General features: G+C 61.2%; 1 protein-coding gene across 1 annotated transcript; it reads right to left on the reverse strand.

Moving 5' to 3' along the window:
• Positions 1-15: 15 nt before the first annotated feature.
• On the reverse strand, positions 16-25747 carry PDZD7 (PDZ domain containing 7). The gene is made up of 15 exons (XM_073354534.2): positions 25555-25747; positions 24124-24264; positions 20970-21144; positions 18986-19162; positions 17393-17540; positions 16887-16947; positions 15756-16214; positions 13764-13952; positions 11883-12037; positions 9958-10049; positions 4995-5086; positions 4257-4328; positions 3173-3721; positions 2322-2422; positions 16-210 (listed from the first exon to the last, which is right to left on the reverse strand). Exons 1-15 carry the CDS (start codon positions 25745-25747, stop codon positions 70-72), a joined length of 2745 nt encoding a protein of 914 aa, XP_073210635.2. The 3' UTR covers positions 16-69.
• Between the last annotated feature and the right edge of the window lie 1716 nt (positions 25748-27463).

The following is a 27463-nucleotide window of genomic DNA, read 5'->3' on the forward strand; positions in this document are numbered from 1 at the left end:
GAAGACGTCCGTCTGGCTGTCTGCTCAGCCCGTCGCTGCCAGCCTGGCACCGTCCCTGGCTGGGCTGCGTCACGCCTTGGATGTCTTCACCACCAGTTCCATGGGTGCCTGCCGGTTGGTCCTGTAGGCCTGGCGGATGAGGCCCACCGCCCGCTGGTGGGTGACGTTCTGCAGGCTTGCCCCGTCCACCGCCACCAGCTCGTCCCCAGCCTGGCAAGGCCAGAGAGACAGGGTTGGGAGCCTACAGTGACTGGTCGCCAGCCATGGACATGCAGCCACCTCTGGGGTAGGACACTGCAACTGTGGCAACAGCATGTAGCAACCCTACACAATGATGGGGGCCAGGCAGTGACAAAGGGGGGAGGAGTGCAACTACCTTGCACCCTGGGGTTTTATTTGGCTTGGGGGGTTGGTTAAGGGCAGGGCTGCTCCCTGGGCTCGGGTAGAAGCAGCCACAGCGGGGAGGATGCAGGGCACTGAGGGCAGGGATCCCCCTGCCCCCGGCAGGCTGAGGGGTGACAGCCCTGCTGCACCTGGCTCTGGGCTGGAGCCCCAGCTCCTTTCTCTGTTACCTGGGGTGCTGGGTGGGGCCCTGGGGACCAGGCTGGGAGCTTGGTGTTCCTGCATTGGGGGTGGGGGTGGGGTTACTGAACGTCAGGACACCTGGGTGCTTGGGGAGGGGAGTGGGGGGCCAGGGGTTAGACTCCAAGCCCTCTCTTCCTCTAACCAATAGCCCCCCTCTGCCCCTCCTCCAGCATGCAGACTGGAACCCAGGAGTCCTGGCTCCTGCCTGCTGCCCCTTCATTAACCTGGACGATGTTATCCAGCGCCGCCCCCCCCCCCCCCCCCAAACGCCCTGGGACCTGTCTGAGAAACCGGAGGGGGTGGGGGGCATGGCCTCCTTCAGCACTGCCCACAACTCTGTCTTCCGTGAGATGGCCGTGGGCCTGGTGTCAAGCCAGCTGCCAACTGCTGCTGTGGGGCAGGGCATGGGGGTGGCGGCTGCTGGGTGGGCAGGGCCCCAACAAGGGCTCTTTGTCAGTGCCACAATGGAGGCCGCAGGGGCTGTCCTCCCCCTTCTGCCACCCCCGGGCACAGCCCAGCTTTGTCATGGGTGGGAGGCTAGATCCAGTGACACCAAGCGACAGGCTGTGGGCATACGGCGTCCCGCTGGCCAGGGCCTGACCCCGCTGCCCCCACCCCCAGCTGGAGCAGTCAAGGGCAGGGCAAGCGTGTGGCTTCCCAAGTTGCATGCAGGCAGGGGCAGCTGGCTCTGGGGGGCACCTAGCCCCCTAGTCGGCTGCCCATGCCCAAATGCCTACCCAACTCCTCTCCTTGCTAGACCTCCTGGGCCAATCACGCTCACTAGCTCCTGGCTACTTCCCCTTGGGGGTGGGCTAGCCCTGCAGGACCAGTGGAGCTAGACCCTGGCTACCTCCCTGCCAGACTGCTCTGGCCCCACAGGAAGCCCCCTCCCTCCCCCCATCTGGGCTCCAGGATACATCAAGGAGGCTGGTGGCAGGGACGGGGCTAGCTGGTGGGCAGAGCACTGGGCTGGAACGTGGGACAGCTGGGTTCTAAGGGTCTACCACAGCCTGCCTGAGTGTCACTTAATCGTGCCATGCCTCAGTTTCCCCACTGATAGTGGGGGGAGCAGTGACCCTGGGCGGTAGGGAGAATGGCTGTTAGTGCTTTAAAATCTGGTGCTGCAGGGCCCCATCCTGCCCGCTGCTTCCATGGCTCTGGAAGCCTCCAGGCTGGACACATCATTTCAAACACATCTTGCCGCCTTGCGCTTACAAAGAACCCTTCCAAATGTGACCCGAAGGGTAACTGATGCCAGGGTGCCTGCCTGTTTCTGTCGCCAGCCTGAACCAATGGCTCTGGGCGGCCCAAACTGCCCCTGCTCAGGCCAACTGACTGCTAACTCTGAACCCTACTGATGGCAAAAGGATGTTTTGCATTTCTCGCCCCTGAGCAAAGCACACAAAGGAGAGCGATGCTCCCGCTAGAGCTGTGCCACCCACAGATGTGTGCTTTGCCATCTCGTGGGGGGGGGCATGGGAAAGGTCCACGCTCCTGTGAAAAGTGCTGGTGTCTGAGCCTAGCGCAGGAGAGCAGCTGGGCCTCTGTCATTCAGCTTGTGTGTCTGACTCAGCCCTGGCCAGCACCGCAGGTACGTGTCCCTCCCCGGACGCCCCCAGGACCCCGTGTCTGCCCAGTGTCTGATCACACAATGGATCTGTGCCGCAGAGAGACCAGCTAACTGCCCCGGGGGTTAGCCCCAGCCACGGCAGGGAGCCCCCCCCCACTCCCCGTACCTTCAGGGCCCCGCTCAGGAACGCCGCCCCTCCAGGAAAGATCTTCTCGATCTTCACCATCGGCTGCACCTTGGACTCGATCCCGCCCGAGATGCTGATCCCTGGAAGGCAGGGGTGGACCAGCCCCAGCCTGCCCAGTCGGCCCAGACCCCCTCCCACCCAAGCTGGCACTATGGACCTGACACCTGTGGGCAGCCTCCAAGGCGTGGCCCGCTTTAGCCACCCCCGACCCTATAGCTGGGATGTGAGGGGGCGGGGGCGGGGGGGTGGTGCCGGAAGGGGATTTCCGATTCCCTAGGGCTAGTGAGCCCAGCCTGGCACCGTGGCAGACTCTGGTACTCCAGCACCATCCCCGGCCTGTGCCCACGCCCCACTGCACCCCCCCCCCCCGCAGCTGCATCTGTGCTAGCAGGCAGGGCTGGGTCCCCCTCCCTTTGGCACCTGAAACAGGACAGAGACTCTGGGGTGGGTGGGAGGGTGGCTGGTATCTGTATTTAAGGGAGAGCCCACCACCACCCCCCACAAGCAGATCAGGCTGCTGTTGTGGTAGGCCCTACACAAACACAGAGCAGGCTATGGTGGGCTCAGCTCCGCGGTACCAGGACTGGGCTGGGCCCAACTGTGACCCCTCCCGGGCCAGGCTGGTTTTCAAACTCCCATGTGACTGGCCCCCACTTCCCTTAGATTCGATGCCATGGCCGGCCCCGGTGCTGGGGTCTGTGAGCACCGAGGTGGGGCTGCAGGCGGTACATAGGGGGCAGGGAGGAGCTGCAGGGAGCCCAGGGGGCCTGGAGCAGCTGCAGGGAACCCAGGGGTGGGGAGCTCAGGGGGCACGGCGGGGTGCCACTCACCCAAGGACTGCCTGAGCTTGGAGAGGTGGACGGTCATCAGCTCGTACTCCTCCTCGGCCGGGCCGTTGTGGGCCAGGCCCTCTTCTCCCTGGGTCCCTTGGCTGGGCGCCGAGATGCCCGTGAAGACCTGGCAGAGCCGTGGCCGGGCCCGCTGAGGCTTGCTGAGCCCCACATAGAGCGAGTCCCCCCCTGGCTCAGCCTTGCCCTGCCCATCGGGGGAGCTGGGGGTGCGTGGCCGCTCGCTGCCCTGCCCTGGCGGCTGTGCCAACCCCTCTGTGGAGGGGTCAGGACATGGCATGAGCCCCGGGCTCTGGGCAGGCTCCGCCAGCAGCCAGCTGGGCCCACCAGCAGCTGGAGTTGCAGGGGGAATGGGGAGGGCCACGCAGGCGTCCACGGGCACGTCGGGCAGGGGCGTGTAGCCGCGCGGGCGAGTCCGTCGGGAGGAGCCCTTCAGCCACTCCGGCCCTGCCCTCGGTGCCACCCCCTCCTCCTTGGCGCCCCCCGGCTCCGGGGCCTGGAGCGGCTGCAGCAGGAAACCTCCCCGGCGGTCTGCAAAGGAGAGACGGGGCTGTTAGCAACGTGCCGGGGCAGCCCCCCGCCCCATCCCCTCCCAATGGGCCTCTGAGACCCACCCCGGCCCTAGCCCTGCCCTGTCCCCGGCCTCCAAGACCACCCTGTCCCCCGAGAGGCCCCAGCCCTTTCCTGCCCCATGACCTCCGAGTCCCCTGGCCCCCAGTCCTGCCACCCCCCCCAGCCCCAGGCTCCAAGCCCCCCATCAGCGGAGAATCAGAGCATGCGGTGACTGCCTGTTGGATCCCGGCCCCAGGACTCCAGCCACCCTCCCAGCCAGCCCCTGGCAGCCCCAGAGCCCTGCCCTGATGTGACCCACAATCCCGTGGGTGCTTGGGGCCAGCTGGGACGTGCGGGAACCACCTGGCTCAGCTGGTGGCCCGTGACTGTCGCCCTCTAGTGGACAGAGCCTGCAGGGTTGCCAGCCCTACATGTGCAGCCAGTGGGGGGGGGGGGGGGAGAGGCAGCAGGGGGCTGGGGGGGGGAAATCTAGCGGGGGGGGGGCAGTACTGACCAGGCACGGGTATGATGAGGTGTCTCCTGGGAGGCATTTCCTGCTGCGCCGGGTGGAGCGTGGGCGATTTCCCTGCAGGCGGGCAGAGAAGCGCCTCAGAGACAAGCCGGGCCCTTCGCTCTGGTTCCCGTTGCCCGAGGCTCTGGTTGCTGGCACGGCGCCTCCCCCGAACCAGCCCTACTGCCCACGCGGCGCCAGGCTGCCACCCCCTTCCAGGCCGCGCCTCGCTGGAAAGTTTGGGGCTTCTGCCACCAGCCCAGTGCTGACTGCAGCTGTGGCCCCCCTGGTCCTCCCGCTCTGCCAGCAGCGCCCTGCCCGACTGGTACTCAGTGGCAGGGCACTGACTCCCCTTTCCCCTGCTAGGCTGGAGCCTGGGCCGTGGAGTGCATGTGGTGAGCATCCAGCCTTGTGCCCGGCTTCGGGGGCGGGGGGCTGCTCCGAGCCGATCGCAGGCCTGTGGCTGGGGTGACGGGCGATGGGACACAGCAGTGGGGGTGCGTTTGCAAGGTTCCCACCCAGCCGGCGGGTTTGGATCCTCACCCGCTGGGCCCATGGTTTCATGGTGCCCAGGGTAAAGAGGGGTTTGTGCCAGGACCCAGGGGCTTTAGGAAGGGGCAGTGCCACGTTCATCACCAGGGGTAATGGAAGACTGGCAACCTGGGATCCCCGAAGCCAGCCCCCAAAAGGAGAGGAGTTGGGAGGCCAGCTGGGCCCAGCCCTCGCGGGGGCTCCCCCTACCTGCTCTGCTCTTCAGGGCGTCATATGCCTCCAGCTCCAGCCGCACGACCATACTGTCGAAGCGGCCCATGTCGGTGGAGGTGACCAGGCTCCTGCAAGGGGCAAGCTCTTAGTGCCCAAGTGACTGCCACTGAAATGCAGCCACCTCTGGGGCAGAACGTGGCCGCTGCTTAACAGCACACAGCAACATGAGGTGACAGCTGAGGGCAGAAGCATCCCAGATTCAATTGCAATAATGGGGGTGATTCTAGGGAACCCAATGTAGTTACCCAGCCAGGATCTGCCCAGGACGTCACCTCTACGCTCACTGTGAAAACTGCCATGAATGGAGGGACATGAGGGATCAGGGGCTTGGACCCAGCCCAGAGCAGCACAGAACCCCCTAGCACCATTGTCTCAGTACCTAGTCAGAGGCAAGAGTGCCCGCTAGGGCCCTGCCTGCATCATGCGCTCTAGCCCCCCTGGAAATGCATGGACCTCGAGCCGACGTCCCACCGGGGCCACAGGGCTCAGGGCTGAGCTAGTTAATCTAACTGCTGAGCAGGGGTAAATCCAGCCCTGGTGAAACCAGCAGCCCCGGCTGTGTGGGATTGGGCCTGCGAGGCAGGGTGCAGTGTGAGGCTGGAGTGAGGAGACAGTCCGAGCTGGAATGAAAAGTCTAGGAGAAGGAGGAGCTGGGAGGCCAGGAGTGCAGAGCAAGCGGTGGGAGCCGTTCACCATCCCGGGGCACAGAGGGAAGAGGTGCTAAGGGCCAGGATCATGAGCCAAATCCTGCTCCTGAGGCTGGGGGAACCTGCAGGGACCCCAGGGAGTTAAAGGAGCTGCCGGCCGCTCAGGGCCGAGTTCAGAATCTGGGCCGCGCAGCCTCCCTGTCCTGTCTCGCAACCTGCCACAAGAGCCTTCTCCCTCACAGCATGTGTGCTGTTTGATTGCAGAATAAACGCCCCGACTGAGACAGGACCCGGATGGCGCCACGGGCAACCACTGGGCCTGTGACCCCAGCGCGCCCCCATCTCCAGCCTCATGCTTCTTGACATATTTCTTGACACCTTAAATGACTGTTTCTTGGAGCAGCTAGTCCTCGAACCCACAACAGTAGATGCAATTCTTGATTTAGTCCTAAGTGGAGCACAGGAGCTGGTCCAAGAGGTGAATATAGCTGGGCCCCTTGGCAATAGTGACCACAATATAATTAAATTTAATATCCCTGTGGCAGGAAAAACCCCACAGTGGCCCAACACGGTAGCACTGAATTTCAGAAAGGGGAACTACACAAAAATGAGGAAGTTAGTGAATCAGAAATTAAAAGGTACAGCGCCAAAAGTGAAATCCCTGTAAGCTGCGTGGAAACTTTTTTAAGACACCATAATAGAGGCTGAACTTAAATATATCCCCCAAATTAAAAAAAACATCGTAAAAGAACCAAAAAAGTGCCACTGTGGCTAAACAACAAAATAAAAGAAGCAGTGAGAGGCAAAAAGGCATCTCTTAAAAAGTGGAAGTTAAATCTTAGTGAGGAAAATAGGAAGGAGCATAAACTCTGGCAAAGGAAGCGTAAAAATATAATTAGGAAGGTCAAAAAAGAATTTGAAGAACAGCTAGCCAAAGACTCAAAAAGTAATAGCAAATTTTTTTGAAGTACGTCAGAAGCAGGAAGCTGCTAACCAACCAGTGGGGCCACTGGACGATCGAGACGCTAAAGGAGCACGCAAGGACGATAAGGCCATTACGGAGAAACTAAATGAATTCTTTGCATCGGTCTTCATGGCTGAGGATGTGAGGGAGATTCCCAAACCTGAGCCATTCTTTTTAGGTGAGAAATCTGAGGAACTGTCCCAGATTGAAGAGTCATTTGAGGAAGTTTTGGAACAACTTGATAAACTAAACAGTAATAAGTTACCAGGACCAGACGGGATTCACCCAAGAGTTCTGAAGGAACTGAGATGTGAAATTGTAGACCTACTAACTGTAGCCTGTAACCGATCATTTAAATCCACTTCTGTACCAGATGACTGGAGGAGAGCTAATGTGACGCCAATTTTTATAAAGGGCTCCAGAGGTGATCCTGGCAATTACAGGCTGGTAAGCCTGACTTCAGTACTGGGCAAACTGGTTGAAACTATAGCAAAGAACAAAATTGTCAGACACACAGATGAACATAATTTGTGGGAGAAGAGTCAACACGGGTTTTGTAAAGGGAAATCATGCCTCACCAATCTACTAGAATTCTCTGAGCGGGTCAACAAGCATGTGGACAAGGGGCTGTGATGTTATTGACATAAGCTGGGACCGTATAGATCACTGTTGCAACCAAAGTCCTGTAGTGGCACAAAATCTTGTATAAAGGGGGTCAAATGAGGTGTCTAAGACAAGGTTATGGTTTGCTGGTTATGATTATGCTGCCTATATGTGGGTGTCATTTTTATAGTTGAAGTTATGAATATTGGCTCTGTACTGTCCGTAGTTCAAACCTGTGCTCTGCTTCTGGGGAACACTCCAGACAAGTTGGTGTCAGCTCTGCCTAGCCTGCTTGATGGCCCATTAAGGACCATCAGCGACACAACTGACCCCCTGAGAGAAGGCAGACATGCCTTGGGACTCAGCCAGGTGTGCAGGGACCTGCCTATGGACAGAACTCTGAGGTTTTCCCAGGCCGTGTGAGGGACAGCTTGTCCTTGGGACAAAGAAAGACAGACCACACGGCAAGAGACTATAAAAACCTGCTGCAGCTCCTCCATCGGGTCTTCAACCCTGTTTCTACCTCTGGAGGGACTTTGCTACACTGAAGCTTTGAACCAAGGACTGAAAGATCCACCCCAGCTGGGGATGTTCTCCAGAGACTTGATTTGAACCTGCACTTTATTCCATCACTGCTGCAAGCCTGAACCAAGAACTTGGCCATTACTGTATGTCATTGATTCCACTTAACCAATCCTAGCTCTCATCTATAGCTTTTCCTTTTATGAATAAACCTTTAGATTTTAGATTCTAAAGGATTGATAACAGCGTGATTTGTGGGTAAGATCTGATTTGTTTATTGACCTGGGTCTGGGGCTTGCTCCTTTGGGATCGAAAGAAACGTTTTTCTTTCACTGGGGTATTGGTTTTCGTAACTATTTGTCCCCATAACGAGTGGCACTGGTGGGGATACTGGGAAACTGGGGTGTCTAAGGGAATTGCTTGTGTGACTTGTGGTTAGCCAGTGGGGTAAAACCAAAGTCCTCTCTGTCTGGCTGGTTTGGTTTGCCTCGGTGTGCATAGAAATCCCAGCCTTGGGCTGTGACTGCCCTGCTTGAAGCAATTTGTCCTGAATTGGCACTTTCAGTGGGGTCCCGCCAGAACCAGCCTCGTTACAGGGGGATAAATTGGTTAGTCTCTAAGGTGCCACAAGTACTCCTTTTCTTAGTGGATAGAGCGTACTTAGATTTTCAGAATGGCTTTGACGAGGTCCCTCACCAAAGTCTCTTAAGCAAAGTGAGCTGTCATGGGGTAGGAGGGAAGGTCCTCTTGTGTATTGGTAACTGGTTAAAAGATAGGAAACACAGGGTAGGAATAAATGGTCAGTTTTCAGACTGGAGAGAGGTAAATAGTGGTGTCCCCCAGGGTCTGTCCTGGGCCCAGTCCTATTCAGCATATTCATAAATGATCTGGAGAAAGGGGTAGACAGCGAGGTGGCAAAATTTGCAGATGATACAAAACTACTCAAGGTAGTTAAGTCCCAGGCAGACTGCGAAGAGCTACAAAGGGATCTCACAAACCTAGGTGACTGGGCAACAAAATGGCAGATGAAATTCAATGTTGATAAATGCAAAGTGATGCACATTGGAAAACATCATCCCAATTATACATGTAAAATGATGGGGTCTAAATTAGCTGTTACCGCTCAGGAAAGAGACCTTGGAGTCCTTGTGGGTAGTTCTCTGAAAACATCCACTCAGTGTGCAGCGGCCGTCAAAAAGGTGAGCAGAATGTTGGGAATCATTAGGAAAGGGATAGATAACAAGACAAAAAATATCATATTGCCTCTATATAAATCCATGGGACGCCCACAGCTTGGATGCTGCGTGTAGATGTGGTCGCCCCATCTCAGAAAAGATATACTGGAATTGGAAAAGGTTCAGAAAAGGGCAACAAAAATTAGTAGAAAGAACAGGAGGACTTGTGGCACCTTAGAGACTAACAAATGTATTTGAGCATAAGCTGTAGCCCACGAAAGCTCATGCTCAAATAAATGGGTTAGTCTCTAAGGTGCCACAAGTCCTCCTTTTCTTTTTGTGAATACAGACTAACACGGCTGCTACTCTGACACCTGTCAAAAATGATTAGGGGTCTGGAAAGGCTGCCATATGAGGAGTGGTTAATAAGACTGGGACTTTTCAGCTTGGAAAAGAGACCACTAAGGGGGGATATGACTGAGGTCTATAAAATCGTGACTGGTGTGGAGAAAATAAAGAAGGAAGTGTTATTTATTCCTTCTCATAATACAAGAACCAGGGGTCACCAAATGAAATTAATAGGCAGCAGGTTTAAAACAAACAAAAGGAAGTATTTCTTCACACAACACACAGTCAACCTGTGGAACTCCTTGCCAGAGGATGTCGTGAAGGCCAAGACTATAGCAGGTTTCAAAAAAGAACTAGATAAGTTCATGGAGGATAGGTCCATCAATGGCTATTAGCCAGGATGGGCAGGGATGGTGTCCTTAGCCTCTGTTTGCCAGAAGCTGGGAATGAGCGACAGGGGATGGATCACTTGATGATTCCCTGTTCTGTTCATTCCCTCTGGGGCACCTGGCATTAGCCACTGTCAGCAGACAGGATACTGGGCTAGATGGACCTTTGGTCTGACCCAGTATGGCCGTTCTTATACCCCCAGGCACAGGGGCCTGTTTCTCTGTCCCTTGGGACATGCCCCACGGAAAGCAGCACAGAGGGAATCCTCCATCCCAGCATCGTTCACCCACCTGACATCCCTCAGAAGCAGGAGTTTCTCAGGCCGGTCCAGGATGGCCAGGAGTGGCCTCACCAAGTCCTCCACCCCACCTTCATGGACATACTGCAGGCAAAGGACAGGCAGCGTCAGACGGGCCCCTTCGCTGGCCAGAGCCCAGAGCACCAGGCAGTGCTTAGCCAGCGCCAAAATGCAGCCAAATCTGGGGGGGTCGGGGACGCAGGCAGGGTTTCACAGCACCCAGCAACAAGCTGGAACAGCTCTGAAGAGGAAATAATGATTTCTCCCAGGGGTGGGGGGGGGGGAGGCAGAACCTGATCATCCCCCTGCTAGCATTTGGCCAGGACCTTCGGGCTTTCATGTGGGGCCAGGGCCGGCTCACAGGGACGAGTTACTCCCTCCACTTTAAATCACTTCCCTGCCCTTAATGCAGATTAACAGCATCAGTGAGAACAGGATCCGGTCCCAGGTCAAGCAGTGAGTACAAGGGGCAGGGCCCTGCCCTCCAGGCAGCGCCTGCTGGTGCTGCGGCTCGGTACTGACGCGGGGGCCCAGCGCTGCTGGCTGGCTCACTGGCAGCTGTTCCTGCTTAGCCCGGGAGAGCCAAGGGCCAGGGTGCGGGGCAAGCTGGGGGCTGGGCGGCGAGGGGCCTGGGGAGGAGACGGTAGCTCCCGTGCAATGGGCTAGTTCTACCCAGGACTCTCCCCCCCTCCCCATCACCCCATTGCCCAGGGGTCAGGATTAGACCCCCTGGCCAGCGCTCAGACCAGCCACGCCCCATCCCAGCCAGAGGCTGGCAGCTGCCCCATGCCGGGAGTGGGAAAGCGGCACGGGTCTGGCTGTGACGCCCTGGCAGAGGGGGCGCCGGGGGCCAGGGGTTTGCCACAAGAGAGCCAGGGGGCTTTGTTATGAGAGGCCCCTGGGAAAAGGTTTCCTGGCCAGGAAACTCCTCCAAAAGGGGGCACTGGGGTGGCCAGGCATCCCCGATGGGGTGGGGAGGGGGCACAAGTGAAGCAGCAGAACTGGTTTGGTTTATGACCCGGATTTGAATCGGGACTAAACCCTTGTTACCAGTGAGGTGCGGGAGAGTGGGATCTAGGGGCTAGAATTGGGGTGTGGGAGCCAGGAACACAGGGCTCTGCTTGTGACCTGGTGCCAGTCCCTGCCCCCCGTGCCTCAGTTTCCCCTGCTATCTGATGGAGCTAATGACACCTGCTCTCCTCCCTGAGGCACTGGTGGGGCTGGGGTGAGCCAGAGGCTGGCCTCACTTTGACCCTGTCCCTGCTGGTGGGTGAACCTGCAGAAAAGGGGGGTCTCTACCTATGGAACAAGAGTCCCCCTCCTGGGTGGCCTAGTGGAGATGCCCAGGGGTGGGGGATGCAAGGGGTTAATCTGGATTCTGTCTGGGTCCAGCCCTTCTCCGTGAAGGGGGAGGGGCAATGGGGTTGGGGTGAGCAATTGGGCAGGGGTGGGGGGCTGAGCTCTCAAGGACACACGGGCAGGCTCCGAGCGGCATCTAGTGTTCACTAGAGACACCAGCACCTAGCAGACCCCGGGGTCAGCGTGTGCCCAGGCTCCCTGGCTGCAGGGATGGATCTGTGGGGGGTCTAGGGGGAAGGCTGCCAGGGCACAGCGGGAGTTAGCGCCACCCTGGACATGTCCTTCTCTAGCACTTTCATCCCTGCACGCAGCCGCAAGCAAAGTCAGGCACCGTCCCCTAGGAGAGATCCAGGTGGGGAAACCGAGGCACGGAGGGGGTGACCCGTTAACGCAGAGGCGGGGACGGAGCTGGGAGAACTCAGCTCTCCCACTGCACAGCGGGGCATGGGGGGGGTGGGCACAGGGTGGCGAGCCAAGGAAACAGGCCCCGGAACCGAGTCCAGAGCCCTCGCCGGGCTGGGAGAAGCAGCAGCCCGGGCGCATGCCCACACTCCTTACCCGGCTGCAGTGACGCAGCACGGCCGTGACCTCGTCCTCCGTCAGCAGCTTCCCGGCCACGTCCCGGAGAAGCAGGAGGTGGCTCTCAGCGGCTGGGCTGGGCTCACGGGTGGCACGCCCCGGGGAGCCCAGGATGCTGACGGGGCGGCCTTTGTCTGGGGAGCAGCAAAGCAGGGTGAGCGCAGGGCCGCTGGGGTGGTGATGGGAGGCCAGGGAGCTCCAGAGAGGTGGCCCTCACCTGACCCCAGGTCGTGGCCCCCTGGCTGTGTAGGTTCCTTCCCCTCCCAGGGGCTCAGCAGCAGGGCTGGGACCAGCCCCTCCCACCGCACAGCCGGGACAGACTCCACTAGCTGGGAGCAGTAGTAGGTTGTTCTCCTCCAGGTGCCCGCTGCCAGAGGGGACTGTGGCACGCTCAGCGAGTGGGTTACCCAGGTAGCTGCGCGTACAGCTCATGGATCGGACCCCCGGCCAGCTGTGGGCGCCCCATTTGCACACACAGCTGTGTACACGCTTTTGCAAAGACGTGCCCCGATGGCCCTGATCAACCCCTGCTCCTGATTCATCAGCCAGTCCCTCCCTGTCCCCACCCAGCCCCGCAATTCTCCTTCCCACCCCACAGGCCTGGCCGGGGCCGACTCCTCACTGGAGCTCATCAGCTGGGAGCCAAACAGGGGCAGCGTTGGAAACGGAGAGACTCTGCAGACCCGGGGGCTCTGGGCACTCCCAGTGGGGCCGCAGGGGGCTGGGCTCCGTCTGCCGGGTCCCGAACCAGGCGCCCCGAGCCCAGCCCACATGGCAACGGCCCAAGATCAGCTAAAGCCAGAGCCAAAGAGCAGCGGCTGAGCGCAGCGTCCTGGTGAGGGCCCCACTGGGTAATCAGCCTCCGCACCCCATGGCCCCAGTGTCGGGGGCTACGGATATACCAGGAGCAGCCCAGCGCGGCGTCCCCGGACTGGCCATGGTACAGCTGAGATGCCCCCTGCCTTCAAATCAGGGGTGCCTAACGGCCTCTCCCCCAAATCCCCCGGGGGATCCAATCTCCTCCGGCCACAGGCACCAGGGAAAGGAAGGGGGCCGGGTCTCTCCAGGACAGCCAGTGGGGAGGCAAATGGCACAGACATCGGCACTCGCCTGCACACGCGTGCATTGCGGTTACCCCGCTTCGGGCTCCGGCTGGCAAGTTTCTGCAGGGCGCTGGCTGCAGGCGGAAAGCAGAGGGCACAACCAGCAAACCAGGTGATTCGCCAGCAGCCCTGGGGAGCCAGGGGTTAATGCCCTGCGGGGTCTGGGCCATCTCCCCTGGGGTTCAGTGGGTGAGCTGGTGCCAGCAGCCTTGAGGCTGCGACTGCCTCCCACAGCTCGGGGGGTGGGCAGGCGGTGTGCCAGGCAGGACAGCGGTTCGCAGTTAAGGACTGGGAATCAGGAGACCTGGGGTCGACCCCTGACTCTGCCACAGGCCACCGGTGACCCTGGGCAAGTCACTTCACCTTTCAGGGCCTCGACAATCTCAGCTGCAAGAGGAGGGATTGCACAGGCTGGCAGCTCTGGGGGCAGAGCCCATCTCCCTGGGTGTGTGTGGGGGGGAGCAGGTCCCTTTCTCCCTGGGCACGGAGGAGAGGGGGCAGGGGCCATCTCTTCCTGGGCCCCAGGCAAGGCAACACCAAGCAATCAAAATTCATGTGATTTAAAATAATAAATTCCCTGGGGGAATCGCCATGGGGCCAGACCCACCCCCGTCGGGGAGCAGGGAATCCTCATGCATGCCTCCCCGCCCCAGGAGCAGAGCTGGGCACGTCCCTCCCACACATCCCTGGAGCCATTCCAGCCCCCACCCCCAACACAGCCTCGCCACCCCCGCCCAGGTGTCCCAGCGCCCTTTACCTTTCCCCCCCTCCGGGCTGGCCGGGGACCTGGCCCGTCTCCTGCGCCCTGGCGGCCCAGCCCCCTCGCTGCCCGGTGCCCAGTTCTGCCTCGCCCGGCTGCCTCGGAAGAAGAGGTTGGCGAGGGTCTTGGAGCGCCGCAGTCTGGCCTTGTCCCCGGCGGGCGCTGGCGGCTCCTGCCTCTTCTCCTCTGGTGCCAGGAAGAGAGCCACCGATCAGACCCGGGGCCAGGCGGGAGCAGCGGCTCGGAGCCAAGCATGTCTCACCCTGGCCCCCTCGGGCACCGCTGGGCATTGGATCCGGGCCCCAACCCCAGCCTGGGTTTGCCAGGCGACCACCACAGAGCACAGCCATCTCCACTGTGCCAACCCCCTGCCTTCCCAGCACCCACCCTCCTCGTCTTCTCCTGGCTGGGCCCAGCCCCATCTCCCACCCGTGCTCCCCGGAACTTCCTTCTCCTGCCCTGCATGCCAGACGCTGCTGCCGAGTTCTCTGCACCCCTAGGCAGGAGGGCGCCCTGCTTGGGCATCCCGCACCGCTCCCCTTGCAAGGGGTGCGTGCCCCCCATCCCACCGCGAGCTGCCCAGGGATCACGGCGCCCAGCTCACCCAGCCCCCCGGGCCAGGCTGGGTGTTACAGACAGGGACAGTCGGGGGGGGGCAGGTTGGCTGCTGGACCTGCAGCTCCCCCCTACCCTGCGTGGCTGTAGGAGTTGGGGCGTTGAACACTCCGATACACAGTCTCCTCCGGGCCTGGACATAGGGGAAGGAGCTGGGTCGGACCCCCGGACAGCTCGAGGCCCCCCTTGCTGTGGGGCAGGGGAAGCGGAGGCTCAGTTCAGACACCCGGGATGTCACCATCTGAAAGTGGGGAGTCAGGACCAGCTAATTCCCCGCCCGGGGGCAGGGCCACTGGAAATGAGAGGAACCTGCCTGGGATACACAGCAGGGAGGGTGCTGCTCTCCGCGCCAGGCAGGCAGAGGGCACCTGCTTTCCGGGCTGGGCTGATTCCCCCATGTCTGGCTGAGCCCGAGTCCCCCTGTGAGGCGGAGTCGCACCTCCGGACACAGGGGGCCGGCTGCTCCGCTGGACAGAGTCGAGGCTCCAGCACGGGACGAGGAGCTAAGGGGGCTGGGGGGCAGGAGAGGAGAGCCCAGTGTGTGGGGACTTCAGGTGCTCCCTGGGGGCTGGGGGACAGCAGGTCGGGTATCAGTAGAGCTCTGGGGGGGTGTGGGGGCGTGGATCACAGGGCTGGGCTAGCAGGGGCTGCGGGTCAGGAGTGAGGGGCCCTGGCAGAGCTGTGTGTGGTGGGAGCCCAGGACTGGGCTAGCAGGGGGCTGCAGGTCGGGATTGAGGGGCCTTTGCAGAGCTGGGGAATGAGGGGGCCCAGGGCTGGTCTAGCAGGGGGCTGCGGGTCAGGATTGAGGGGCATTGGCAGAGCTGGGGAATGGGGGGGCCCAGGGCTGGGCTAGCAGGGGCTGCAGGTCGGGATTGAGGGGCCTTTGCAGAGCTGGGGAATGGGGGGGCCCAGGGCTGGTCTAGCAGGGGGCTGCGGGTCAGGATTGAGGGGCATTGGCAGAGCTGGGGAATGGGGGGGCCCAGGGCTGGGCTAGCAGGGGGCTGCGGGTCAGGATTGAGGGGTACTGGCAGAGCTGGGGAATGGGGGGCCCAGGACTGGGCTAGCAGGGGGCTGCAGGTCGGGATTGAGGGGCATCGGCAGAGCTGGGGAATGGGGGGGCCCAGGGCTGGGCTAGCAGGGGACTGCGGGTCAGGATTGAGGGGCATTGGTGGAGCTGGGGAATGGGGGGGCCCAGGGCTGGGCTAGCAGGGGGCTGCGGGTCAGGATTGAGGGGCACTGGCAGAGCTGGGGAATGGGGGGGCCCAGGACTGGGCTAGCAGGGGCCTGCGAGTTGGGATTGAGGGGCACCAGTATGTGCAGACAGGGGGAGCCCATTCAGCTCATGCTCTGGCCAGTCCCGGCACCAGCACCTACCGCCCACGGTGAGGTAGCTCTGGGATCTCTTGAGGGGCTGCCGTGGGCGGCTCAGCGCCAGGAGCAGGGCCATCCAGGGCGAGTCCGAGAGCTCCTTGTTGGAGAAGGGTCTGTGCTTCTTGCTGGGGAGCGGGTCCCGGAAACTCTTGGCCCGGATGGCCGTGTCCTTCAGGATCTCCGGCGGGTGTACGGTGCGCCAGGTCTCGGTCCCCGCAGTCCCGTCGCCGGAAGGGGGCAGGTCCGTCTGCATGGCTGTCTCCACTCGCTCCAGGGGGCGGCTGCATGCCGGAGGGTCCTCCATGGAGATGGAGACGTCCACCATGTGGGCTGGGGCGGGGCTGGAGAGCGGGGCCTGGGGCCGCCCGTCCAGGGAGCTGAGCAGGGTCCCCGAGGAGTAGGAGGAGATGGAGGAGCTGGTCTCCGAGGCCTGCGAGAGCTGCTGCAGTTGGCCATTGGACACTGGGAAGAGATGAAGGGATGAGAATCCATGGGGAGGGAAGGAGCCACCACCAGCCTCGGCCCCTGGGATCTCACAGCGTCTGTCTGGGCCCTGTGGAACTTCATAGCCCGGTGGGTGTGGAACCCAGGCCCTGAGGTGGAGCTGCAGGAGAACCACCAGAGATGCTAGCTATGTACATGTCAGTGTGCCCCTACTACCCAGCTATGTGTCACAGGCCCTGTACTGCTGGTAGGTAATGAAGATTCCCCATGAGCTCTCATGGCCAGGAGCGCACGCTCTTGGGAGCAGCCAGGTCTGGGCGGTTGTGGAGTGCAGCATAGTGACCTCTGGACAGTGCCAGCCGGCCAAAGATTGGTGGCACCCCTAGGCACCAACACTGCACCTGTGCCCGTGAATCTCAAGGCCCGTTCCAGGAGTGACTGGGTGGTGCTGTCATCTAAACGCAGCTGGGTCACTGAGCCCTCAGCAGGCACTTCCCGAGGTCACGTGGTGAGGAAGGGTCAGACCCCAGAACAGGACCCAGGTGTCCGGGCTCCCAGCCCTATGCTCGCTCAGCGAGACAGGACAGCACTGGAGTCTCATTATGATTCCCAGCAGTCGCAGAACTTGCCCCCAGCCGACCCGCTCTAAGCAGGGATGTCCCGGGGGGGCTTCGAGGGGGGCTTTCTTACACTGACTGAGCCAGCAGTATTCGGCCACCATCTCCTTGTAGGCAGGGAAGTGGCCCGTCTCCTAGACGTGGAGGGAAGGATGAGGGTTAGCGTGTAACCGGCTGCCCCGGGCAGCGTCTTCGAGATGAACCCGATCTGCGCGCCGGAGCCTGCCATGAATAATGCAGCTGCCTGCCAGCGCCTAGCTGGGTTGAAACTGGATCTGCCCAAGAGTGAGGCCCGCGCCCCGGCTTGGGCACCAGCCAGGAGCTCCCCAGAGCTGCCTACGTCAGGGGAACGCCGAGCAGCCACCAGCGCCGGGCGGGGGAGAAGCAGAGTGACTGCTCCATGCCCCGGGAAGGGCCTTCGGGCTGGGAGTCACCAGAGTCCCTCTCGTGGCAATGTGCCAAGTGCCCAGACCATGAGGGGCTTCTCCAGGGTGGCACGGTCCCGCCTCCCCCTCCTGGGGCCGGTCGTGGCCTGGGGTGTGAGCCCAACGCTGCCCAGCCCAGAGCCCCAGGTCCTACCTGGATGGTCAGCATGATGTGTGTCTGCCCCTTTAGCACTTCCACTGCCTTGCTATGGCTGATGGCGTCGAACTTGACTCCGTTGGCTGCAAGGACTTGATCTCCCACTCTGATCCCGTTCTGCTCCGCCAGCCCGCCAGGGTCGACCCTGGAACGACCCACGTCAGGCAGCCGGTGGCTCTCAGCCCCCTGGATGGGGAGGCCCCCCAAGCCCAGTTCATCTCCCTAAGGGGCGCACGACCCACCGCTGGGGACACGTGAAACCGGACTGGGGTGATCAACTCAAGGGCCTGAATCCACACTGGACGGGCTGCCCAGCCTGCTAGATCCTGCCCCATCGCCAGGGCTGGGACAAACCCTGCTTCTAGCCAAGCGATATCTCCAGACAAGACCATGTGACATCCCCTGATCCCCACATCTGAACCTTCCCAGCCGGGTGCGGGTCCAGCTGTTTCTTGTCATCAGCTGGGAGATGCTCTGGCTGAGTTGCTGGGCCCTAGCTGGGTGCCTAGCTCTGGCTGCTCCTTGCCCCATGCTCCCTGGCTTGGTGGGGCTGTGTCTGCCCTTGGATGGAGGAGGGGGGCGCTCTCTGGCCCTGGCTCTGCCTGCTGCCCCCTGGCTGGAGGGGGTTTCTGGCATAGTGGGACCAAACCTCCACGGAGGTCTCCATTCACCCCCTAGGGCTTTGCTCACCATCCTTTGGACAAGGGTGATTTTTGCCAAGCTCAGAGAGAAGTCAGGTGCGTAACCCCCCCCCCCCCCCCCCAGCGTGGGACCCGTCGCCTGGCATTTCAGAGGCCACTGCTGGGAATCTGGCCTCGGTCGGTGCTTTGCTGGGGAAGGGACAGAGAGACTGTAAACCTTTAACACATCACCCGGACAGAAGAAACACTGGAGATCCCATGTGTCCCTTTGGACAGCGTTTCTTCGCTTTGGAAAGGTGGAGACGTTTGAGCGAGGAACCTGCTGACTTATTCTTAGGGACGGGGCAGGGCAAACCCCCCCGGAGCACTGCAGGCGAAAACGAATCCCGTGGGGATCCATGCTAGGGATGGAAACGGCCTGTAAGCAGGACCCAGAAAATCCCGCAGGCTCCTACATAAGAACTTGTTCCTGCAAACGCATGGGATGGGGCTCGTCACATGGGTGCAGAGCTGCTCAGCTCAGAGTCCTGGGGCAGCAAAGTAGGTCCAGCCCCAGCCTTAACTCCGCCCGCTTTGGGGGGGGGGGGGATATTCACCATCCAGTGATCTGATGGGGGGAGCATTCTGAGGCCTGGCTCCAGCAGTCCCAGTGGTCAGCTGGCTCCTTGCTGTCATGTAGTCTGGAGACTACAACTCCCAGCAAACCTTGGTCTTAAAGGGCCACCTACCCCACACATGCGCTGGCTGTACCTGCCCTAAGCCGCTTTGTAACGGAGTTAATTAGATTTGCAGCTGCCCCCCACTCCCAGGGCTCCGTAAGCAGTAAGGGGCTTCTCCTCCAGAAGATCTCAGACACGGGAGGCCCCACAGGACGCTCTGCCGGGTGCTCAGGACACGGTGTGGCTAGTGGGTGCCAGGCGCCGAGCGAAGCTGCTGGGGCCCAAGGTACCTGGAGACGTAGATGCCAAGGCCGAACTCCTTCCCCCCGCGGATGTTGAAGCCCAGACAGTAGTCGTCGGAGGTGGTGTAGAGGTGGACCATGCGTCTCACGCCGCCCTCGGAGCTGCTGTCCGACGGGGTCGACCCGCTCTTCTCCACGATCAGGCGCCTGTTCGCGACATCCACCCTGCCACGAGAGCAACCGCGGCAAGATTCAAACAGGGGCCCGAAATCCCGGGGCTGGCTCTGGCACGACTTGGCCCCAGGGTACGTCTACACGGAGAACCCTACAGCAGTCCAGCTGCAGTGCATCAGTCCAGACGCTACAGATGGGAGGGGTTCTCTGCTCACTGGAGCAAATCCACCTGCCTGAGAGCCGGTCGCTGGGTCGACAGAACAATTCTTCCCTTTACCTAGTGCTGTCTACACAGGGATGTACGTTGGCTTAACTACGTCGCTCGGGGGTGGGGGGGGTGTGTGAATTTTTTGCACGTGGCTGGCTCGATCTCATTCTCCAGGGTAGCCCAGCCCCCAGTCTCACAGAGCTGCTCTCCGACGGTGGCAATCTCATGACGTCAGAGAACCTGCTGGAACGTCCACCGTGGGAACGGCAGAAATCTCATGAGATTGGCTCTTTCTCCAGCCACTTTGGGCCCCTGCTGAGGTTCTGGCTGCATCCAAACCGGAAAACGGTTGTTTGGATACAGGCCCAAAGCCGGGACGGTCAGAAGTGCCCGACTCTAAACGAACGCCAGTGGGAACTGGCTGACGGCTTTGAAAAATCTTCCCCCAGACCCAGGCTGGGAGCTGGTGGTTCAAATCAGACTCCCCCTGGGAACTGCAGGGGGCATGGATCTGTGGGTCCAGTTTCGACCTCTCTCTAGCTTTGATGCTACGTATAGAGGGAAATCTCACCTGCCCGGAACCTGAACTGCAAATATTTGGAGGTTTGGAAAAGGTGGAGGAATTTTTCATTCCCATGGTGGGACCCTGTTCCCCTTCTGGCTGGTAGATGGGACCCCACGAAAGAGGCTGTCCTGGAGGTTTGACCTCTCCCGAGGGAGCCTGCCCATGAGTTTCCAGGCCAGGGGACTCTGCTAGATCAGGGAAGTTTAGGATCAGAATCCAAACTTTCAGGAGCGAATCCAACCCCCATCTCCAAACCCACTAAGATTCTGCCCTTGCATAGCTCCTGAAGCCTGCCTTGCTCCCCAACAGCTAACAGGGCAGAGTCAGAGACCACGGTGATAGGCACAGCACAGGAATCTGGCAAGAATCCAGTGTTCCTCTTCTCAAAAGACCCCTGCGGGGATCGAACCCACGACCTCTAGATCACGAAACAGGCATCTTTACAGGACAAGCTAAGGAAGCCAGGCTCTGCTGGCTGATTCGACCCTAGAACTGTTGGGGGTGAGATTTGGAAAACCCCGATAATGAACAAACCAGTCTCTCAAACGTTTAGCCCTTGCGTCTCACCGAGCTCCGCCACGGCCCCTGAACGCCCACCTCAGTTCCAGCCCGCCATGAAGCTGTGCCAACCCAATCTGGGCTCTCCCTGCACATCTCTGCCGGTGCCCCTCAATCCCGGCTCAGAGCCCCCCCGCAATCGCCCCGGCCCCCTGCCAACCTAGAGCCCTGCCGGTATTCCTCAACCCTTCCCCCGCTATTCCATTCCCCGCCCTCGACCCCAGGGTGCCCAGCGTGCAGATCTGTGTGAGGCGGACAAACAAGGGCCCAGCATGTGTCCCTGGGACACCCAGTTCCCTGAGGGCCCAGTGCAGGATTCAAACCCACCCTCCGGAGGGGACCGCTGAGCGCACTAACCCCATGGGGCACCGAGTCCCGAGTTCGCTCCATTGTGCTCTCCCGGCTTCTCGTGAACCCGAGAGCTCCCTCTCTGCTCAGAGGAATGCGGCTTTGGCCCACCCGCATCAGACACTGGGACGGGCCAAGGATCGCGGCACGGTGTAGGCAGTGAGCGCGCCTCTGCTTACCACGTGGTCTTTTCTCGGGAGAATTTAATCCCTGGCACCTTTCCCATGCGCCTCACCATCATCCGCAGCCGGTTGTTCCCAGTCAAGACCTTGACAGCACTCCCCATGGTGATGCTCTCCAAGCTCACGCTGTTCACCTCCGTGATTTTGTCTCCGATGCACAGGCCGGCCCGGTCTGTAACGTTAAATGGAGACCCCTGAGAGCAGACTGAGAGAAGGCGGCTGGGCTGCGTGGGACAGGGGAGCGAAAAGCTGGAGGGTGGCAAATTCTCAGCTCAGCAGCAGCCAGATCTGGCCTGGTGTGCTGTAGCAAACACCTCGACCTGGAACGATCAGGTGGGGACTCGGCCTCCAACCCTGGGATTGGAAGGTCATGGCCGTGTGGCGTGGGGGAGAGCAGTTTCCTTGATGTCATGCACGCTCCTGCTTCCCTCACCAAATTTCCACCAGCAATGACCACGGCCACAGGTCTCAGGTACTTACCCGGCCCCCCTCTCTGCAGTATCACAATCTCTAATGCGTTCAGCCTCCCTACAGGCCTGCAAGGTGGAAACTGTCCATTGTCACTGTCCAGACAGAGGCTAAGTGACTTGCTCAAGGTCATGCAGGAAGCCTGTGGCAGACACCAGGAAACAGAACCCGCAGCTTCTATCTACTCGGGCTGGCGCTCTGGCCATTGGGCCAGGCTTCCTCCAGGGTCACGGGAAAAGGCTCTGGCACTAAGTAGCTGGCCTGGCCCTGGCCTGTTGCTGAGACCAGACACATGAGCTCCTCCAGGCTACGGGGGTGTCATGTTTTGACCCTGCCCAAAGGGGAAGCTAAGATTTTCAGCACCTTTCCTCAAGCTAATTCCAACAACGATTAACGAGCACCGAACCCGACGCCACCAGGAACTGGAACCGAGCCTGGGTGTTCTTATTTCTGACGACAGCGTGTTATTCGGACAGCCTCTGCCCGCATTGGATCGCTCTGGTGCTTGCAGAGTTACAGGGGACTAGGATGACCAGACAGCAAGTGTGAAAAATCGGGACAGGGGTTGGGGAGTAATAGGAGCATATATAAGAAAAAGACCCCAAAATCGGGACTGTCCCTATAAAATTGGGACATCTGGTCACCCTACAGAGGACAGCCAAATAATTCACTCCCCTCCCGTAAAGGGTTAACAGAGGAGGCAAGGCAAAGGGCTCCCCATGCCCCACAGAGATAGCTAGGCCCCCCTCACTTCCCACCCCAGTGCAACGAACCCGACACAGGGTTCAGAGCGTCAAGGCCAGAGGGGACCATGAGATCTCCTGTGTTGCGCAGACCACAGAACCTCCCCCAGCTCCGCCTGGATTGAGGCCAATCACTTGCGTTTGACTAAAGCAGAGATCCCCAAACTGTGGGGCAAGGAGGAACATTCTGGGAGGGCGTGGCATGCAGCTCTGCTCTTGGTCCGCCCCCAGCTGTGGCCCCAGCCTCGGCCCCCTTACCCCTGTCTGCATCCCCCACTCCCACAGCCACGGCCCCGGTCCTGGCTCGGGAGGGGGGGGGGTGCAGACAGGGATAAGGGAGACACCAGGTGAAAAGTTTGGGGACCACTGGACTAAAGCATTTGCCACTGGATCCGAAGACATCAAGTGCTGGAGAACCCACTGAGTCCCTTGGCGACTTGCTCCAGGGTTAGTCACCCTCTCTGTGGAAAACACCGGCCTGATTTCAATTTGAATTTGCCTGGTTTGAACCTCCAGCCATTGAATCCTAGAATCTCAGGGTTGGAAGGGACCTCAGGAGGTCATCTAGTCCAACCCCTCCTCCAAGCAGGGCCAACCCCAACTAAATCATTGGTCCTGGTTCTGCCAGTCATTGGAGGAGCCTTTTAGTACTGGGGTTTTCTCCGCGGCTCCTCTCCAGTTTTCCCAACATCCGTTTTATGACGCGGAGCTGGCGCGGGGCTGCTGACCCCAAAAAGCAGGTGTCAGACCTCAGTGACCCATCAGATGGGTCCCCAAATCATGCAATGGACTAACTAATGTTTGCTGAGCCGCCCTTTGTGGTTTGCATTCCCCCCGTCCCCAATGTGTGTTGCCGATTTAGGCTGAGGAATACGATTCTATCCCCTACACCCCGACAGCTAATCCTTTTGGGCGGTTCCCCCCACAGCCCCACGTCTGCTCTTCTAGTTGCTGTGGAAGCTCTTCACCCGCACACCCCTGGCCTCTGGGGGGGCACCTCTGGGGGGTCCGCGTCTCCCCCTGCCAGGCCGGGTGCTGCAAGGAAGGGGTGGGGGGCGGGGGCACCCTGAGCTGCTGGGTTCTTTCTGCCCCCTCCTGTGAGAAGGCTGTTGGCTGCTCCCCCCTCAACTCCTCTGGGGGGCTGGGGAGCCCTTTGCCTCCCTCCTGCTGCAGCCCAGGTTGGCGGCTCTTCCCCTGGAGGCGGGCGGGGGGGGAGGCACCCAACGGGTGCGGGGGTTCCCCATGGCAGCTCCTGTGGTATCACGGTGAAACTGGCTCCACCATGGGCCAGTCTCACAGTCTGCTGGGGGGCCTCTGGCGCTAGGCAGGACAGCCGCAGGTTAAGCCATGGCTCGGGCTAGGGGCAGCAGGGCGGGCTTGCGAGCAGCCAGGCAGGAAAGCCCTGCAGTAAACAAACCGGTGGGCTAGCACCCAGCCTGGGTAGCTGAGCTGGACGCGGGGCAGCCGTAGGGCACGGGGCCACGCCACACAGGCTTCTTCTGCCTTCTCGGCTGAAACAGCGCCCTGCCCAGACCTGCATGTGCGCATGGCCCTTCCCCGGCTCCTTCCCCACCCCGCCACCTTCCCCTGCCGTGCAAGGAGAGCCCACAGACCGGGACTCCGATGGAGTCAGCGCTCCCCGCACGGCCCCCCTGCTCTCCACCCAGACATTGGAGCAGCCCCTGGGAGACTACAGATCCCAGCATGCCTCGTTCAGCCCCGCCCTGGGCAGCCCTGCGCTTGGATCAAGATGGGGCGTTGCCCCTTGGGAGCGTTGTCCGTCCCCAGGGAAGTTGCAGAACAACCCGGGCCAGGCTCCATCTTTAGCCAAGCCGAAGGCTGCCCGGATCAAGGTGGAGCATTGCATGCTGGGACTTGTGGTCTCCCCATGACGGCGGGCAGAGGCCCTGGCACGACGCCCCGCGACGAGCTCCGCTTACCGGCGCTGCTGCCCTCCTCCACTTTGCTGACGAAGATGCCCAGCCCGTGCTCCGAGCCGCCGCGCACGCTGAACCCCAGCCTCCCGTCCGCGCTCCTCTCCACCGTGACGGTGTTGATCACGTCGCTCTCGTCGCCGGCGGCTGTGGGGACAGGGCCCGAACACGTGGGAGAGAACGGGGCGGTTTCCGCAGCTGCCAGGCCCCGCACCGCCGCCCACTTACACAAGGCCAGGCCGGGCCAGGCCTCCCTGGGCACGTGAACGGGCCAGGCTGTGTTCCGGGAATACTGCGGCTTTCCGGTGGCCTCGGGAGCGCTGCTGGAGGGCTCCCACGGCATTTACAGGGCTACTGCCCTGTTCCCATCCGCTCACGGAGTCAAGTCCTCACCAAGCCCTTTAGAAGCGTTAACAGCCAGGGATCGCAAAGTGCTTTCCAAGGATCGACTAACTGCACCGCACCCTGCTCCCCCCACTCCCAGGTGGGATTATCACTCCCATTTCACAACTGGGAAACTGAGGCACGGGTGGGGGGGGGCGGGGGAATGGCTTGCCCAGTGATAGAACCCAGGTGTCCTGACACTCAGGCAGTGCTTTGGCCACAAAACCATCCTTCCTTGCTAGGTAAAGAACCCAGGTGTCCTGGCTCCCCGTCTCCGGCTCTAACCTGCTTCCTACCCTGTTTGGATTTGAACGCAAAGGGCCACATTCATCCCTGGCATAACTGCCTGGGCCCGAACGCGTGCTCGGGGTGACGTGCGTAGTGTGGGAAGTTCCCTATGCTGCAGAATTTCTGCCCATCAATAATTAACGAAAAACAAAACTGCACCCAATCCCCGCGGCCGGGAGGCTGGGACTGGCCTCCAGGCCAGGCTGCAGCTAATGGAGTTACCCTGGAGATGAATTTAGTGCTAAGATTTTTGCTCCTGCTCAGACCAATGGAGCACGTGCAAGGAACGAAGACAAGTTCACTGCAGTGGATTTCAGCCTTTTCCACACTGGTACCTCTCCCTCACCCCTGACCTCCCTCGCATAAACCATGGCCCCCCCCTCATTTAGCAATAGGAGTAGGCCAGGGCGGACATGCCCCACGTCCCCCCCGGGCGAGAACACCTGGCTCCAAGCTGCTTCCCTGAGCTGTTTGTAGCTGAGCTGAGGTGCAGAGGAAGCTGTGGGGGTGGGGGGAGACTCGGGGGACCAAGTCCAATAAAAAGGGGGCCTGGGTCGACTGGATGGGGAGACACAAGCGCCAACTTCAGGGGCTCTCTCCTGCCTTCGGCAGGGCCAAAGCTGTCCCTGAGGGCACTGCCCTGCCCGACTCATGGCTTGAGAAGGGGCTCGTGTCGGTATCTGGGTGGTGAAGGGTGACCCCAAAAGAAGCCTCCCCCGCCCCGCCCCCCGCAATGGAAGCAGAGAGAGGCCCCGGCTGCCATACCTTCGATGGGCGAGTTGATGAGAATGACCCGTCCCATGGGCGGCGAGGTGCGGCTGCCCCGCGGGTGCCCGTTCACCAGCCGGTTCGGCTTCCCGAGCAGGTAGCGGGTGGCCACGCTGGCGTCGCTGCCCGAGCTGCGGGAGTGGGTGGCGCAGGCCGCGTCCCTCAGCACTGAGTCGGAACCGTGTGCCATGGCGGGGCGGGGCGGCCGCTAGTCATGGAGGGACCCCGGCGTCCGGGGGACGTCTTCAGTGCGGGAGCAGGGAGGGACCCCGCACCCTGCCCCGGGGAAGCCTGATTCCGTCGGGCGGCCGGGGCGGATCGTTACATTTTGGCTGCTCGGGTTTCCTCCCGCCAATGGAAGTGGGCGCCTGACGCAGCCCAGTGGCATGTTCCTCCGGGTGGGCGTGAAAGGGGCCAGGGCCGCGTTTCCCGCCAGGGCTCAGCTCCGTCCGGGGGCCTCACCCGACGGCGCCGTTCCTGTGCCTACGGCATCAAATCCAAACGGACCCGCGTCAGCCCCACAGCTCTCCCCACTGCCGGGCTCCAGGGCCCCACCAGCGAACAACAAGGGTCATTCGGAACAGCCCGCCCGCGCCTGACACCCCCACGCACGGGAAAAGCTCCCAGGCCAAAGCCAGAGAGGAGCTCGCCGATCCGGTCACTTACACTGGCCTCCAGTGGGGTCACTCCGGATTTCCACCAGTGCAGGAGGGAATCGGAATCAGTGCTGGCCCCTCATCGGTCAGTCAGTTAGCTCCCCGGGGGGCATTCAGACCCAGGGGCAAGTAGGCCTGGCCCAACAGGAGGAATAGCTCTGCCAAGCTCACCCTGCCCTGCGGCCAGAGAGTCCCCAGACTTTTAGGCCATGTGGGCCCATGTCTATTGGCCGCCCGGCCTGCTCTGCGTAATACCAGACACCAGCACTCCCCCGCTGATTCCTGTATCAAGCCCCTGGCTAGGGGCGAGCCAGAGCCCATGTACTAGGCTCTTTTCCACCTGGAACAACACTGGCAGTCCGGTAATAGAGGGACAGTTAGACCAGAAGGGGCGATAGGCCAGATTTGGCCCTCGGTGCACATTGGAAACACCTCTGTTTACATCAGGGGAGTTACTCCAGATTTACACCGGCACAGAGGAGATCAGAATCTGGCCCTAGCCCCATGCACTACACCGGAGTTCATCCGGATTTACACTTGACGGTGTGAGATCAGCTTCTGGCCCCAACCTGGCTGATTTAAAGGGAATCCCTCTGGGTTTACACCGGGATCAGGGAGATCACAGTCCAGCAACAATCCCGTTGGTTTTCCTGGAGCTACTCTAGGTTCGCCCCTGCGCCGGGGGGAGATCGGGCTCCGGCTGTCTCCTGGTTTACAAGCAACTCGGCACACTTTCCGTGCCCGGGGCTCCTGGCCCCGCTCCCCGGAGGTAGGGGAGCGAGGCGGGGCCAGCTGGAAGCCGGCTCAGGGTAGGGGGGCTGGCCCCGGCCCCGCTGCGCGCCGAGCGGCCTGGCCTGATGAATGAGTGATGCGGTCCCTGCCTGGGGGACACCGGGCGTGGGGGAAGGGACGGAGCCGGGGAAACACGCGTGGGCCGGGGCAGGACGCTCCCCCCGCACCCTCCAGGTGCGCAACTTTCCTCCACCCGGCGCCCCGCTGTGCCCGCCGTGGATCGGGGGGGTGGGGGGGCCTCTACACCTTGGACAGACCCAGCCCCCGCGATCCCGGCGGGGGGGGCTTGGACCCCCACGCTCCCCGCGCGCCCACCCACCCAGGTGTCTGCAGGTGAGCCCCGGCTGGGTCCCTCCCCGCTCCCCTTGCGCCAGAGGGGGCAGCAGCCGCTGGGCCCAGGTAAAGGGCTGAAGGGGCTGATGGGGGGGGTCTGACGGTGGGGGGGAGGGGGCTGCCCG

This window comes from Lepidochelys kempii, chromosome 7, assembly GCF_965140285.1.
Source record: "Lepidochelys kempii isolate rLepKem1 chromosome 7, rLepKem1.hap1, whole genome shotgun sequence".
Lineage (NCBI taxonomy): Eukaryota > Metazoa > Chordata > Testudines > Cheloniidae > Lepidochelys > Lepidochelys kempii.

What these genes read in the sequence shown, in the direction of transcription:
- PDZD7 (XM_073354534.2), bottom strand. Translation starts at nt 25,747, where the DNA reads ATGGCACACGGTTCCGACTCAGTGCTGAGGGACGCGGCCTGCGCCACC. An exon ending in ATACTGCTGGCTCAGTCAGT is followed by an intron (nt 16,215 to 16,886) that starts GTAAGAAAGCCC and finishes ATCTCTTCCCAG; the next exon opens with TGTCCAATGGCCAACTGCAG. An exon ending in TCCTGAGCGGGGCCCTGAAG is followed by an intron (nt 211 to 2,321) that starts GTACGGGGAGTG and finishes TGGCCTTGCCAG; the next exon opens with GCTGGGGACGAGCTGGTGGC.